The sequence below is a fragment of the Amblyomma americanum genome, chromosome 4 (assembly GCF_052857255.1).
Source record: "Amblyomma americanum isolate KBUSLIRL-KWMA chromosome 4, ASM5285725v1, whole genome shotgun sequence".
In the NCBI taxonomy this organism is placed as follows: Eukaryota; Metazoa; Arthropoda; class Arachnida; order Ixodida; family Ixodidae; genus Amblyomma; species Amblyomma americanum.
Genome location: NC_135500.1, coordinates 196,422,783 through 196,436,359, shown reverse-complemented (window position 1 = coordinate 196,436,359; position 13,577 = coordinate 196,422,783). Strand labels below are relative to the sequence as shown.

General features: G+C 42.9%; 1 protein-coding gene across 1 annotated transcript; it reads left to right on the top strand.

The window, feature by feature from the left end:
• Positions 1-510: 510 nt before the first annotated feature.
• LOC144129949 (uncharacterized) lies at positions 511-13,156 on the top strand. The gene is made up of 10 exons (XM_077664005.1): positions 511-569; positions 1,342-1,427; positions 2,587-2,679; positions 4,406-4,465; positions 5,681-5,764; positions 6,942-7,101; positions 7,601-7,782; positions 9,098-9,282; positions 10,184-10,416; positions 12,980-13,156. The coding sequence occupies exons 1-8, from the start codon at positions 518-520 to the stop codon at positions 9,275-9,277; spliced, it is 897 nt and encodes a 298-aa protein (XP_077520131.1). The 5' UTR covers positions 511-517; the 3' UTR covers positions 9,278-9,282; positions 10,184-10,416; positions 12,980-13,156.
• The last annotated feature ends 421 nt before the right edge of the window (positions 13,157-13,577 follow it).

The following is a 13,577-nucleotide window of genomic DNA, read 5'->3' as shown; positions in this document are numbered from 1 at the left end:
AACATAACTTGCGGAAACGTAAAGAAGCTTGTGGAAACTGATGTTTAACGCCGCTGTGTTAAGTTATGGAGTAAACGGTGTACTTTGTTGTGTTTCTGGCATGCCTGTCGAAGTTCTTTTTAGGCAAAAAGGGGAAAAAAAAATATCTGTTTCGACATAAAAGAGTTTTAAGCCAGGACATTTGTGTCTTCCTTAGGTCGTTTTAAGTTCACTAGCAGAAAATGTTTGCGCACAGTGGCGAGAAGAGTTAGCCAATGCATGTGCGGCTGACGGCGAGATGCGTAAAACAAGTTTGCTAACAATAATTCACTTAACTGGTATACGGGTATTTTTGTATTTTAACTGCACGCTATAGTCTCTCAGCTTGTCTCCTTCTTAAATGTTCCCGCACTAAAATTCATGAGTGCTTGTGCACACAACAAGCATTTCGCTTCATGCTTTGATATTTCCTGTATAAGTAAGAAGGTAACGATTCAAACGTCGAAGTTATGCTTGTTCTTTTCAGATTTTTTACACCATGCTGCTGGTCACTGGAGCTTTTCACGCCAGCTCGGTGGCACACTCACCTGGTAAGCACTGCATTCTGCACATACCATATTTACAACAAAGCTTAAGTTTGCACTTAAAAATTGAGTTAGATCTGTATGAATAAGGTATCGCGTTCTATTAACAAATAGGCCACTCTAAATGAAAACGGGGCTTTTATAAGCTATAAAGGACAAAAATAAAATACATGTGCCGCCATCTCTGGCCTATTCCGCCAGTAACCTGCGTGCTCTGACACAGATCTTCGTAGCGGATCTCGGAGGCTACTCTAGCCCTTGATTCAGTTCAAAGCGGGGGCAGCCAGTCCATTTCGATGCAGACGTCACAAGATTGAATCGAGTGGCAGGGAAATTTTAAAATTCTGTTTCTCAGTCATGAATGTGCCTTGCTGCCGGATAAACGCTAATGTCATGAGCAAGAGCTATTTTTACCGTGCACAGTAAATGAATATAGCTGTAACGGGTGTCGCTTTAAGAAGCTGATAACGTAGGAATATTATCAGAATTTTCAGCTTGTGTGTCGTAGCGTTTTGATGAGGTAGGAGTGAAAATCATGAACGCATTGTCTCAGGCAGTGCTTCTGTAAAATGTCCGCACCTGACGAGATGTGCGCAGCGCAAAACTGAAAAAAAAAATAATTTAGAAATAGAATAGCTTAGAACCAAACACCTTAAATTTTGTATAGATAGAATAAAGAATAATTTGCTCGTTATCGTATTAGCACAACTTTGGACGCGCTGATCTACCTATTTTTACTCGCACAATTTGCTTACGGTCCCCTTGTATCTTTTTCCAGTGGGGTTCACGTTGATACTCGTACTTCTCGTTTTTTCTGGATTGTGCATCATATTTTCAATGGTTCTTCTCATAGGTCTGCTCCAGGTAAGCAGAAGACTTTATACGTTGCATTTAAGCCTTACTCCTTTCTGCAGCATACTTTTTCAAGGCTACGCCTATGACGAAAACCATTGCATATGAAATCATGAGTTTCTACGTTGAAAACTATTCGTCCTGTTCATTTCAGAAGGATGCATATGTAACTCTGCTAAATTGCGAACATTTATCACGATTGATGCAAACAACTCTAGCTTTACCAATGGTACGCCTTTGCCGTTAAGAGCTAGCAACAGAAGCGTTAATATCTACACTGCGGGTGGTGCTACTTGGGAGCAGTTCATGATAAAAAAAGATCACAAAAGAAATACATATAGGCGTTGAACTTTTCAATTTTTAAGCAATATCACTAGCTGACTTGACACAATCGGCAATACTGGTCTGCTCGCGCGCAGAAGACGCTGCGATTGGCAAGCTCTTTGTGCGCATGCTCGGAATTTCGACCGTTTCGCAACTGAAGTCCTTCATGGAAACACCTGCTGAACTACACCCCTGTACAGATAGCACTCCGCTAAGATCGAAACATTACCATGGCACGGTGCTGATATATAACTCTCGCGACAAATGGCTTCCTCTATTATTTTCTCTCAAAGAGAGCACTTCAATTATTTATTCACGTGGTCATCATCCACTGCTCGTGGTGGTGCCGACAAAAAGAAAGGGGGCAAAATGAAAGTTTTTTTGCTGTCCAAGATCAAAAAAAATTGTCATTATGACTGTTTTCGTAGCTGATTTTGTGAGCAGTGAAAGCCAACGTAAAAATACTAAAATTGCACGCACAAAACAGCACATGATGATGTCACTGCCGACGAACAGGGCAAGCGAGCGCCCTCAACGGTCAAAAAGTTAACGAAAGTTAGCGCACGCAGCTTCATAGGACACCGCTATCTGTGCAGGTAGGTTTCAGTTGCGCTTGGTTCATGGGACGCTGAACAAACACCTGGTCGACGCTGCCGTGATATTGCTAAATTGGACACCTGTACATACGTGTTTGTGCGTTTCTTCTTAGGAAGTTCGCTGTTTCCTACTGTGTGAACTCTGTGATTACGAATTGCCTGAGTATTTGCCAAGAAATTAAGCTTTGTCCGTCGCCATTGTGTGATGTACGCCATACTTATATGCGCTCGATGCGTTCGCTTCGTTGCAGGACAACCGACTCCTGCTCATTCCGTGGATTGCCGTCGTTACAGCAACGACGTTATTGGATGTTGCCCTCTCCTTGTATTTCGTCAAAGACATGGTAAGCTACTGCAGTGGACGCATTTCGGGAATTTACTGACAGGGTAAACATTCTTCAAAGTTTTTTTTAAAGCAGAAAGAAAAGGCGCTGCGAGCTTGACATGTTCTCGGTTATTAAATTTGTCGTGAGAGTCGTCTCATACGTGGTCATTTGTTTGCAGTGCCGTTGTGCAGTTACTGGCGGCGATCAAATTTCTGATTTTTTTTCATTCCCGCAATGTCTTCAAAGGAAGCGTATTATTTTAATTTTTCGGTTGCTAAGTCGGGAGCGGGTTGCAATATTTGTTCACATATAACAAATGATTTGAACAAACATTGCGGACGGGCTTCTGAAGAAGCTAGCAATATCTGTCTGCTAAAGAGCCATCTTGTTCAGTGCTGAGACTGATTGGCTGCGTTTGTGTTTGCGCATGCGTGTGTGCGTGCGTCGGTGCGGAAAAATGTCGGCGCAAAGTTTTTTTTTTTTTTTCAAGCGGCGCAAAGGTTTCTCGCTACACTTTGAAGCATAGGCGTACAGTTTTCCAGGTGTGCCAGTTCCAGTTTTAAGACTTCTGCACGAGGTTAAAAATTCGCACCCATACGCGTTACGTAAGCTGGAAGACGGAAGCCAGCACGAGAAGGAAATAATCACATACGATAATAGGCGCAGCTGGTATGGAAGGCAGAAGACAAGGTATATGCCGAAAAGGGGGAAATTTCCTGGTCTATTCGACTGAGAACAGTTAGTAGTGTGCACATTTTTTTCAATTTAGCATTAGCTTCCACATAATTTGTGACCAGTTTTGCTCGCTAGCCAAAACACTTATAGGGCATATTTGTTTTCTCTATATTTCTGCGAGTATTTCCTCAATACATTCCCTCAGTAAGTTTAATAAAGGAAGCCGTTTTCTGAAATTGGTCCCACACTGATTACAAAATCAGTTCTTTCAGTTAATTCTAGCGATGCCTAATATTTTATTGTCACATATTTGCATGTTGCGCCATTTTCGTCGTTTACTGTAGGCATACTTTAAAATGGGGTCTTCAGTGTTTCACTCAGAACGCGACGTGAGAAAGTAGCTGTGATTGATGGCGTGCTCGGCAGACTCTGCGATGTCGAAGCCCGCTGCGATGGCTTAGTTGCCATGGTGTTCAGTTGATGAGCCGAAGGTTGCATATTGGAATACCGGCCGCGGCGGCCGCATTTCAATGCAGACGTAATGCAAAAACGCCCTTGTGCTGTGCTGTGTGAAGGCTGGTTAAAAAAACCCGTTTGGATGAAATTAATCTGGAGCCCTTCACTACCGCGTCTCTAATAGGCAAGCTTTAGTACGTCATACTATACCATGCCGTACCATACCATGCCATACCATGCCATACCATGCCATACCATGCCATATCATGTCATACCATGACATACTATACCATACCACACGTACATATCATGTCATACAACACCATGCGTAACTGTACCATACCATACGTAACCATACCGTATCGTATCATACAATAACATAAGCAGCCATAGTACCATACCATCCATGCCTTATCATACCACGCAATACCATATATCATATTCTATCATATATTATCATACTGTGCCGTTGCGTATCATACCATACCAGTGATTTGCAAGAAATCATGGATTGGCTTTCCAGCTTGGGTAGTGCTTTTCTTTATCTGCTTCGAAACTTATCATCTTTGATGTTTATCACGCCAAATTAACTTGCGCTTTCTTTCTTTTTCAGCGAATTACATCGTTCGTTGTTGTCATGTACGTGATTGACTACACTCTCTGCTCCGTCAACGTAAGCCCTCCTTTCATCCCGTATGGTACCGTTGGTAGAGGTTGCACATAAAGTCGCTTCCGCTAAATTGTCTTGGCACCACCGCTTTAACTTCGAGCCAGTTATCATATATCAAACTGTCATAATATCGTCTCCGTTTTCATCTAACAGGTATGCTTGTCTTCGTAAAGCTGCATTACAGATATTTCGCAGCTTTTGCCTTGTTATAGAATATGAGAAGAAAAACTGGAAAAGCATATGTAAAAAAAAGACAGAGGCCTTGAATTTTAGACTCCCTTAGAACGCTGTTTCTTGAATTTTGGCATAATTGCTTGTGAAATATTGCCTTCTGTATTACGGAGTGATTAATTCATTCTGAAACATTTTAGAGACAACGTTTTTTTTGCAACAATTATTACTGTTTTTTGCATCCAGGATAAAACGCGATATTCACTCGGGACAACCGAATTGTAATTTCGAAAGTCTGAATACCTTGTCGGCTCTCAATAAATGTCATTATCATCAGCATCGTTATTACTATTGCAAACAAAATGTTCAAAGTTTCAATATTTTTTGGTACACGAACTGATGGAAGTGGATAAAAATTCCGCAGTTCTGCTTCACATGTGAAACGAAACGACGTTTGAAATTTAAATCCCGAAGCAAACGAGGACCTGACTACTGTCTCACATCCTTTCTGTTCTGCTTGCTTCTTTGATTTCCGCCTGTTTCTGTTTATGCAACTTGGCCAATAAAAGGCGTTCTACTGACGATTCAAGAGGGCGACGGGGATTGTGTAAAGTGACCCAAAATACTGAATAGTACTAAGACATGGAACGACGAACGAGGGTCCTTTATTGTTCCGCATACCTTGACGCAGCGCTGTTTTTGTCTTCAGAATTATGTAGTAATCATCAGAACTCTTGGTTTTGCTGACTACCAATAATCAGCCTTATCATCTGGTGTAATAGTGCAAAGGGCGCCAGAACGTCAGAGCTGGTCTTGAGAGATAATCGAGCAAATATTGTTATATTTCTTTTGTTTGCCTTTGATAACTTTCGAAAATTGTAAAACGTGCGCACTATGTTTGACGCCTTTATTTATTTTCTTTCCTCTGTGTTTGAAGAACCAGGTGCATGAAAAATCATTTCCTGTGAGCCTTGTTCGGAGAAAAATGTCGCTAGCATTTCATGGCAGCGCAGCTACTAAGCATTTCCTTTTTTTTTTCCTAGGCAGGTATACGCAATACTTTGCGTGCTCTCTCAGTACCAAGAATACGCTTCTGGCAGAAGGGAGATTGGAAAGAAAACCCGCGCCGCAGTAAGTAGTCGCAGATGCACGACACTTGAGAAAGGGGTGAAATGGAGCACTGGTACGGATCCTTGCCGAACCGAAAACCCAGGGCGCTCTCGGGCTTTCGGGTAGAGCAGATTTCATCCGGGTTCAAGCTGCGCCTGAGACACGGACTCAGGCACAAATAGTAAAGCAAAGTTGCTCACTTTGCAGCAGATAAAGCGGAAGACAAAAGTGAAGTCCAACGCTTTCCTCTTAAACTTACAGGGATACATTGCATTTGACAGCTACTTTCTCGACATTTCATGTACTCATTACAAGTCAGGCTTGTATCAATTTGCATGGCGCGTGAGAAATTTCGCTGGCTTAAATTTCAGCCAGCATTGAAAATTGTGAGGGATACACCTGCATAAGGCCCATTATTCAACCTCGGCGACTTGTTAGAAAAGTTTGCTGGGTAAACTGCCGTGCACTTTGTTTCGTTTTAATATTTTCTTAATACAGGTGAATATTCAGAATACTTTCCGAACTGACAGAATTAAGAGTCACTCTTACAAAAATTCACAGCGTCCGCTGTATGAGAACTCACAGAGGCTTCCGTACTCTGTTCGCCCCTAAGGTGACAGGGCGGTGGGATCCATACCAAACGCACTTCAACGCCGAACCATGCGTGCTCGCTTAACTGGATTGGGTCGGGCCGGGTCGGGTCGATACTCAGAGAGTAAGCTTGTGGAGTGCTATAGGTTCAATATGACTCCTTTCTCACGCAACAAGCTCGATCCACGAACGCTTAACCTCGGCTGAAGTATGTACAGAGCAGTGTCCTCTGAAAGTTCACTTATGTAAGCTGTCCACCAAGCCGCGCAACAGAGTGACAGCCCCATCCACCCGCGCAAGCTTAATCCAAGATGGGTGTTTCGTGTTATTACTGCCGGTTATTTAACCACACACAGTAATAAAAAAGAAATTGATCTGCAGTGAGCGACCGATTATGGCAGATGTATGGTAAGTGCGTCGAAGAGCATGCATGTTGTAACAATATTTACAGCTCTAATGAAGCACCTGTCATGCACTTATAATAGAACACGTACAGAGTGTGTTGTGTTGTTACGACCCTGTGTTGTAACCAGTCACAATTCGTGACAGTTTTTCGTGCTCCGTGGAACCATGCTTTGTACTCCACGCTCTGCACCGCCCGCTGCAGCTGCCGGTGTTGTCGGGGTGCCAAGCTCACGCCGACTGGCCAAAGTTGAACAGCACGCAAACACGGCCAAGGCGAGCGCAGCCGCAGCCGCAGCCGAAGTCGGTTCATGTGGTTCCTGCTTCTACTCAAGGAGCACCTCAAGCGGCAGTTGTATCCGGTGGTGAGTCACTCATTTCAGACAGCTATGTGTTTCTTGCGTTTACTAGGCAGTTTCAAGAGGGTCATGTACTTACTGTAGCTTGTGTACACAGGAAAACTTAACATGGCCTGGTTTACTCACTCTAAACACGAATACGCCTACACGGCAGTGAACCGGGAGGAATTAAGTTGTCCCCTAGCGAACTTAATTTTATAAAACGAACTGTGCTAGAGGATAGCTTACTTTCTTAGTGCTCCTTTCTGTTTGCAGGGTACAACAACTAAGGCCATAGAGTTTCGTTGTGTAGTTCCTTGTATCAAGACCATGTTGTCTCTTCAGCGTATTCGCCGTACTGTCTCCTTATCTCTTTTTATCTTATATCCCGGTTGAGTACTATAGTAAGGATATGCATGTTAGCCGCAGGGCAGTACGCATAGCAGTCTGGGATCATGTTAAGCGAAACACTTAATTCACGCTCCAAAAGTCTGAACATGCCACATATGTGGTTTCCCGCTCGCAGATAAAGTTGTTCCCCTGGAGAACAAGCTTGTTCCGCAAGTGCTTCCGGTTATCCCGGAAGCGACGAGTGCCTTCCCTTGCGGGCCGGAGGAGATCTCCAGCAGTGTTCCGATCTCAACAGCAGAGACGTCCTTGCAACCGTTCGCCGAAGAGGCTGACGCCCGCGGAAACATTGCCGCACCGGTAGGAAGACCCATGTGCGCGTCCGATGTAGTGAAGAAAGCTCAATACAGATTACTATACCAGACAATAATGTTCATGTGCAATACGGTGAAAGGATACCCAGTGACCGTTTAGGGCAACAGAGGAATTGCAAGAAAAAAAAAACATAGCTAGGAAAGTTAGGGAGTTAGGCGAAGGAATGAGATTGGAAGCTCACTGGGATTAGGGTGGTCGGGACTGGCTCAGACCAAGTATAATTGGAGATCACTATGGGATGCCTTTCTCCTGTACTGAAGCTAACCCGGACGGTGTTGCTGCTGCGGATGATATAAATGCTTGAAGGCAGATACGCATGAAGGAAACAAAGAACCGAGTTCGGAAGAAAGGTACGGGTACAAAAATTCAATGCGCAGTAGCCTTGGTCGGTGCATGCAGTGGGCTTTTACTCCGAGACCTTGCATTCAGTGAAGTTTCGGACCGGGTAATGTAGTTTGTAGCCCTAGGTAGAGAATGCTTGCAAATTCAGCGAGCGAACGGAAGCCTTCTCCATGCATGCCACATGGGGCGATCCCTGATAAAGAGACTTTGAGCACACTGTAACTGTCTTGACTGATATCTTCAAAGCACTCAGCGAATTAAAGCGTGCCGAGATTCATTTCCCTTATGCAAGGGTTTATGTAAATTTTCGGATTTTTTTGCTGTAATCATGAAAAGCCTGCAATTTCTATGGCAATTGTGGTCATTCAATGCATATGAGCCGCACTTACGGATTAGAAGTCTCCTCCTTGACACCTGACTGTTGTCCTTGTAATGCCCTGTCAACAAAAATCTTGGACGAAATCATTGGGGTACGAGCATTATGTCACTACTGGCCCGTGCTTTGCAGAATTGCAAAAAGGGTAGATTTTTTAATACGAATATTATAACTGCTAAAATTGCCAGTTAGGTTAAGTTTGGGCTCACCTGGACGTCTTAAAACAATAAAACTGCGCACACTTACTCAAGCATATAAAAAATGACAATAAACTAGAACCACTGTCATTAGTTCAGTCAGCTTTGTATGTGATACGCCGGGCATTGCAAGGAAAACAAAGATTACACAAAAATTCCACCAATTTTTCATGCTAACAGAGAACGTCGTAGTAGGACGTTTTTCATTTCTCTGCGTTTATATTAACGTTTTGATAGGTGATATGCTGGAATTGATATGCCGGAAAAACATAATGAATATGTACTTAGCTCTAGTAATGAGTCATCACAAATGAGCGATTTTCAATCCACTTTGAACCTGAATGAATTAAGTGAGCACTGAGTATTCCTCTTTTCATTTGACAAGGCTGACGTGAAGCTGCGTGGGGTGAGCATGGAGAAATTTGTTCCCAATGCAAGAACCGGAAGACGGTCGAGCCAGGGATCGACACACGACAGCACCTTTCATGACAAGCCTGTCCTCGACGAATGCCTGGTCCTGGAAATGCCGGATTGCTCCATCCCAGATGAAAGTGGAGATAGTTAGGAGGAGTGAGTAGTTGTTGTACTCGCCACTAAAGCCAGTGATGCTGTCAGAGGCTTACATAGTCTTGGTTGCTTCACGAGTAGTATGCTTCCCGCGCAGTTCCTGTAGAAACGTTGCTTCTCTGGTAAGAAAAAAGCATTGACGTAGGACTCCAAACCACTGTGGTTTGTTTTGTTTGTTTTACGGGGTTTAACGTCCCAAAGCGATTCAGGCTATAAGGAACGCCGTAGTTGGGGCTCCGGATAATTTCGACCACCTGGGGTTCTTTGTGTACTGACATCGCACAGTACGCGGGCGTCTAGAATTTCGCCTCCATTGAAATTCGACCGCCCTGGCCAGGATCGAACCCGCGTCTTTCAGGTCAGCAGCCGAGCGCCATAATCACTGAGCCACTGTGGTGGCTAACCACTTTGCATGAAACCTTTGGCACTCTAAGCTACCTAGTGTACTCAAATGCTTGCTCGATTGGTCAGTCAAAAAGGTACGTTTGCAGTCATTCATACTATTCATCTCCGAATTATTACTTTCTTTTTCGTTTGCTTTAGTGTGTGCGTGTCGGCCGTAACGTTTTGGGAAGTGTTAGATGCCATGTTTTGTAACTTCTGAAGGGTCTATTTTTGTTATTTTGTTTTGTGGGATTTGCTACATGTGCATTTTTTTAAGTACCTGTTCCTAGCCATTATTTTTCTATTAACTTGCACCTGGCTTCTTAAGATGTTTGTTTCTGTCTTCAGCTGTTTATATTCTGTGTTGTATATTTGTTAAGTTTTCTTTGATGAAGCCCCCCTCCTCCTTATGTAATGCCCGCATTGGTCCTTTAGGGCATTAAAATACAAAATAAAAAATATTACAGCGACTTTCTCAACAGCATTTTTTATCCTTACTTTGCTTGTGTCATCTTTGCAGGTATCTTTGTGTGTAGGACTACAAACCATCTTCAATGCGACGTAATGAGACTGGACAAGGGCAAAGCCCAAATGTTTGCACCGACGTCCTCGAACATCGTTTATATCGACATAGCTTTTGGCAAACAAGCATCTCACCTTGGGGCACAGATTGGAACACACCATGGTTGAAACGGCATGACATAAAATCTGCTGAGTTTTAGTTTCCGGATGCCCGAATCAAACATCAAACATGTGAGTTTACCATTGAACCCATTTTCGGTGCATTACAAAAAGAGCGATTAGATTTTTTCTTTTCTTTGTGCGCAAATTATTATAAGTCCTTCATATTTAAGGGACATCCGGGAGGCGCACTTGTAAAGGAAAATCTACGCTGGGCATAAAGGTACAGAAAGGAAGCATTCAGAACATGCGCAAAGACTCATTTGACTCTCTGGGTTGCAGCTCCCTCAGAAGCCTACGTATTCTGTCGAGGCGCCGATCTTACTAGTATTTTCTGCATCTTTCATGCCCTCTTTGTCGTCTCTTTCTATGCCTACGTCGATAACAGTGTACTTTATAGAGGCTACACATGGCACAGGAACAGGGTTACGTGGTGATGCCGTAAACACTGTGCATTTGAAAATGATATAAGGAAATTGGAACACTTATGTATTGAAAATTTTTGTGCATCGCAGCCATGTGTGATCTGCGGCGCAATTGAGTGCATTTTAAATGTCGCTCCTTGGAGGCGCCTTCCCTCGCACCATCTGTGGTTACTAATATTGCAACATGAGTACTATGCGAAAAAATTTAGTTCATGCGTAATGAAGAGTAACCCCTCATCAGCCTGTTCGAGGAGTTCGAGAATTTACTTTTTTGAAGCACTGTTACAATGGCTTAAGCCGGTCGGATGAAGGTACAAAAATATGGCTTGAATTGGTTCGCAGAAGCGTGTTTTAAAACAAACCATCATGCAATATTCTCCTGCGGCTAAGTACTTGAAGCTTCGATTTTTTTGTTATATATCCCAACTCGAGCGAAATTCTGAGTTTTCTGTGCTCTGTCAGACGAGTTATGCATAGTCAAGCACTTCTATAAAACAACTTCGGGCACATTTTTTCACTGTATACAAGCGCCGTGTTCTAAGGTTGTTGTCGGTACTCACCGTAACAGGGCAAGCGAAAAATGTTCTGCCGATCACTCACTCTATTCACAATTTTCAGAAACCGCACAATTTTGTAAACGTACCTGATGCATTATACAATTTTAAAAGTGGTGTTTATTGCCACAGAGCAAAAAGGGGCGCGGCTATATGCTTGAAAAAATTTTTCTGATGTAATTAAGACCAGTGATGCAGTCCCAGCATTCAAGCAGTGTAGGAGGTATCATGCATTTTTTTTTGCGTCCCTCATAGCCTGAGTCGCTTTGGGACGTTAAACCTGCATAAACCATAAACCAAACCTTTTTTTTCATTTTCTTAGTGATAGTCTGAAGAATTTCGACTGCTCTTTGTTATCAAAGGGTACTGAGATACAAACACAAAAGAAGCGAGGTCCGGAGCCCTTTTTCTGTGATCTGGGCAAGCCTATCCTTAAGTGTCATTGTAATACTGACTTACCCACCTCTCCGATAATCTTTAAAAACGTATCTTTCTCAGGAGAACGAATCAGTGAGAAAGGACCTTTAATGTGCAGTTCCATTGTACAAAAGAAAAAACAACAACAAAAATAATTGTTAAGAATACGCACCTCCTTCGTAATGCACCGGCTTGCGCTCGCAAAGGCAGTCTTCTATTCATGCGATAGCATTTAGGTTACCGCCTTGCAAAAACCATCAGGTTTCTCCGTAAGGAAATTCTCTGATTGGTCGAGAGGATCGTGATGTCATATACACCGCCAAGTTTAAAAATTGAGGGCTAGAATGTTTGAGTACCTTTCATTGGATTATCATAACTATTATACAAACCCAACACACTCTTCCAATTTAGTCCCCCTCTAATCCACACTAACACACCTACTAATTCACGCGAATTCGCCTTAATCGACATACTAATTCCAACGTATCCACTACAATCTATTTGCTGGGGTGGGTTTGCTTCAAAAGTTGAGGTCTTTTGGGATATTCTGGAGTGTGCCAACTACCAAATGCTATCGAATTTTATTCTTTAAGAAAGTAGGAAAGAAGGTTACAAGGTTTTTTAATCAGACACTTAGAGTGGCACATTTAAAACGATTATATCAGTGGTAGTATTCATAGCGTCAGGTGTAAAACACTAGAAATTAGAAGTGTGCATGGGCGCTGAGATGCTGCCAGGGACGTTGAGATAGGTTAAAGGAGGGTCTAGAATTTGTTCTCTCCTATGACTAATTAAAATTTTCGAACGACATAGCCTTCAAAGTGTGTTGTTGTTACTATCTTTTATTTATAATATACTTATGTCAACATTGTCTACGTACGAGAAGGTTTGCGAGAGACCACATTACCTTCGAACCTTCGCTAGATACTATTGATCGGGAGACGGTTTCGTGACTATGGACGCTTATCCTCATGAGTCATCAGTACTGCTCTAATATTTTTTTTTTGCTGAAACTGGGAGAAGTCACAGTCAGCTAAAGCGCTTCTAAATTAAATATTTCTGCAACTCCTTAAATTTTTGCTTTCTTGCTAACACTTTCCATCTCCACACCTCTGACCTTTCGGTTCTCACCTGCTCCAACCTGTTGCATGACACTTCATTACGTCATGACAATGAGCCTCATTATTGCATTTTAAAATTATCATCTCAATCTTTCCCTCCTTTCTTGCTCTTTAACAGACTCGTACCTGCAGACTGCACACTACGATTGCTGCCTGCGACGAGATGTCCAGTGAGACACGTGGAAGACATCGACAGAATGTTCCTTCGGTTTGGATGCTTGCTTCAATCAAACCGCCTCCGTGATGTCATTGTTTTATTTTTCCTATTTACAACAGCTAATATTTTTGATTAGCGTTCTTGCCGGTTTTGGCGTGCATAAACCTAGAAAAGCGTAGCCGGACGCAATTATTTCGTTAGTCCTCATGGCGTGAAATAAAGGAACTACTCCCTAACACTGATGCATGCTACGTCTCTAACGTATTTTCTTTTCGTCATTACCTCATTGCATTCATGACAGAATATATACAGTTTTCCATTAGGGAACCGCCTCGGGGGCTCAGTTTGGCGGAAGAACGTGCTTCTTGCCTGCCACTCCACAATGCGGAAGCGGGAAGGACAAATGGGAAAGAACGGACTGAGTGAAGATGCGAGGAATTAATGCATCCTTATATGAGCTGTACACGTGGTGTCTGATGCACAACACACACGTCCACTCACACACGTACAAGCACACAACAAACACACAGTACTGGTCTAATTAGCTGCGCAGTATAGA

Bases quoted from the DNA above. Each gene is read 5' to 3' on its own strand.
- LOC144129949 (XM_077664005.1), top strand. From the start codon at position 518: ATGCTGCTGGTCACTGGAGCTTTTCACGCCAGCTCGGTGGCACACTCA. The intron at 1,428-2,586 runs GTAAGCAGAAGA...GCTTCGTTGCAG, and splicing joins TTCTCATAGGTCTGCTCCAG to GACAACCGACTCCTGCTCAT. The intron at 7,102-7,600 runs GTGAGTCACTCA...TCCCGCTCGCAG, and splicing joins AGCGGCAGTTGTATCCGGTG to ATAAAGTTGTTCCCCTGGAG.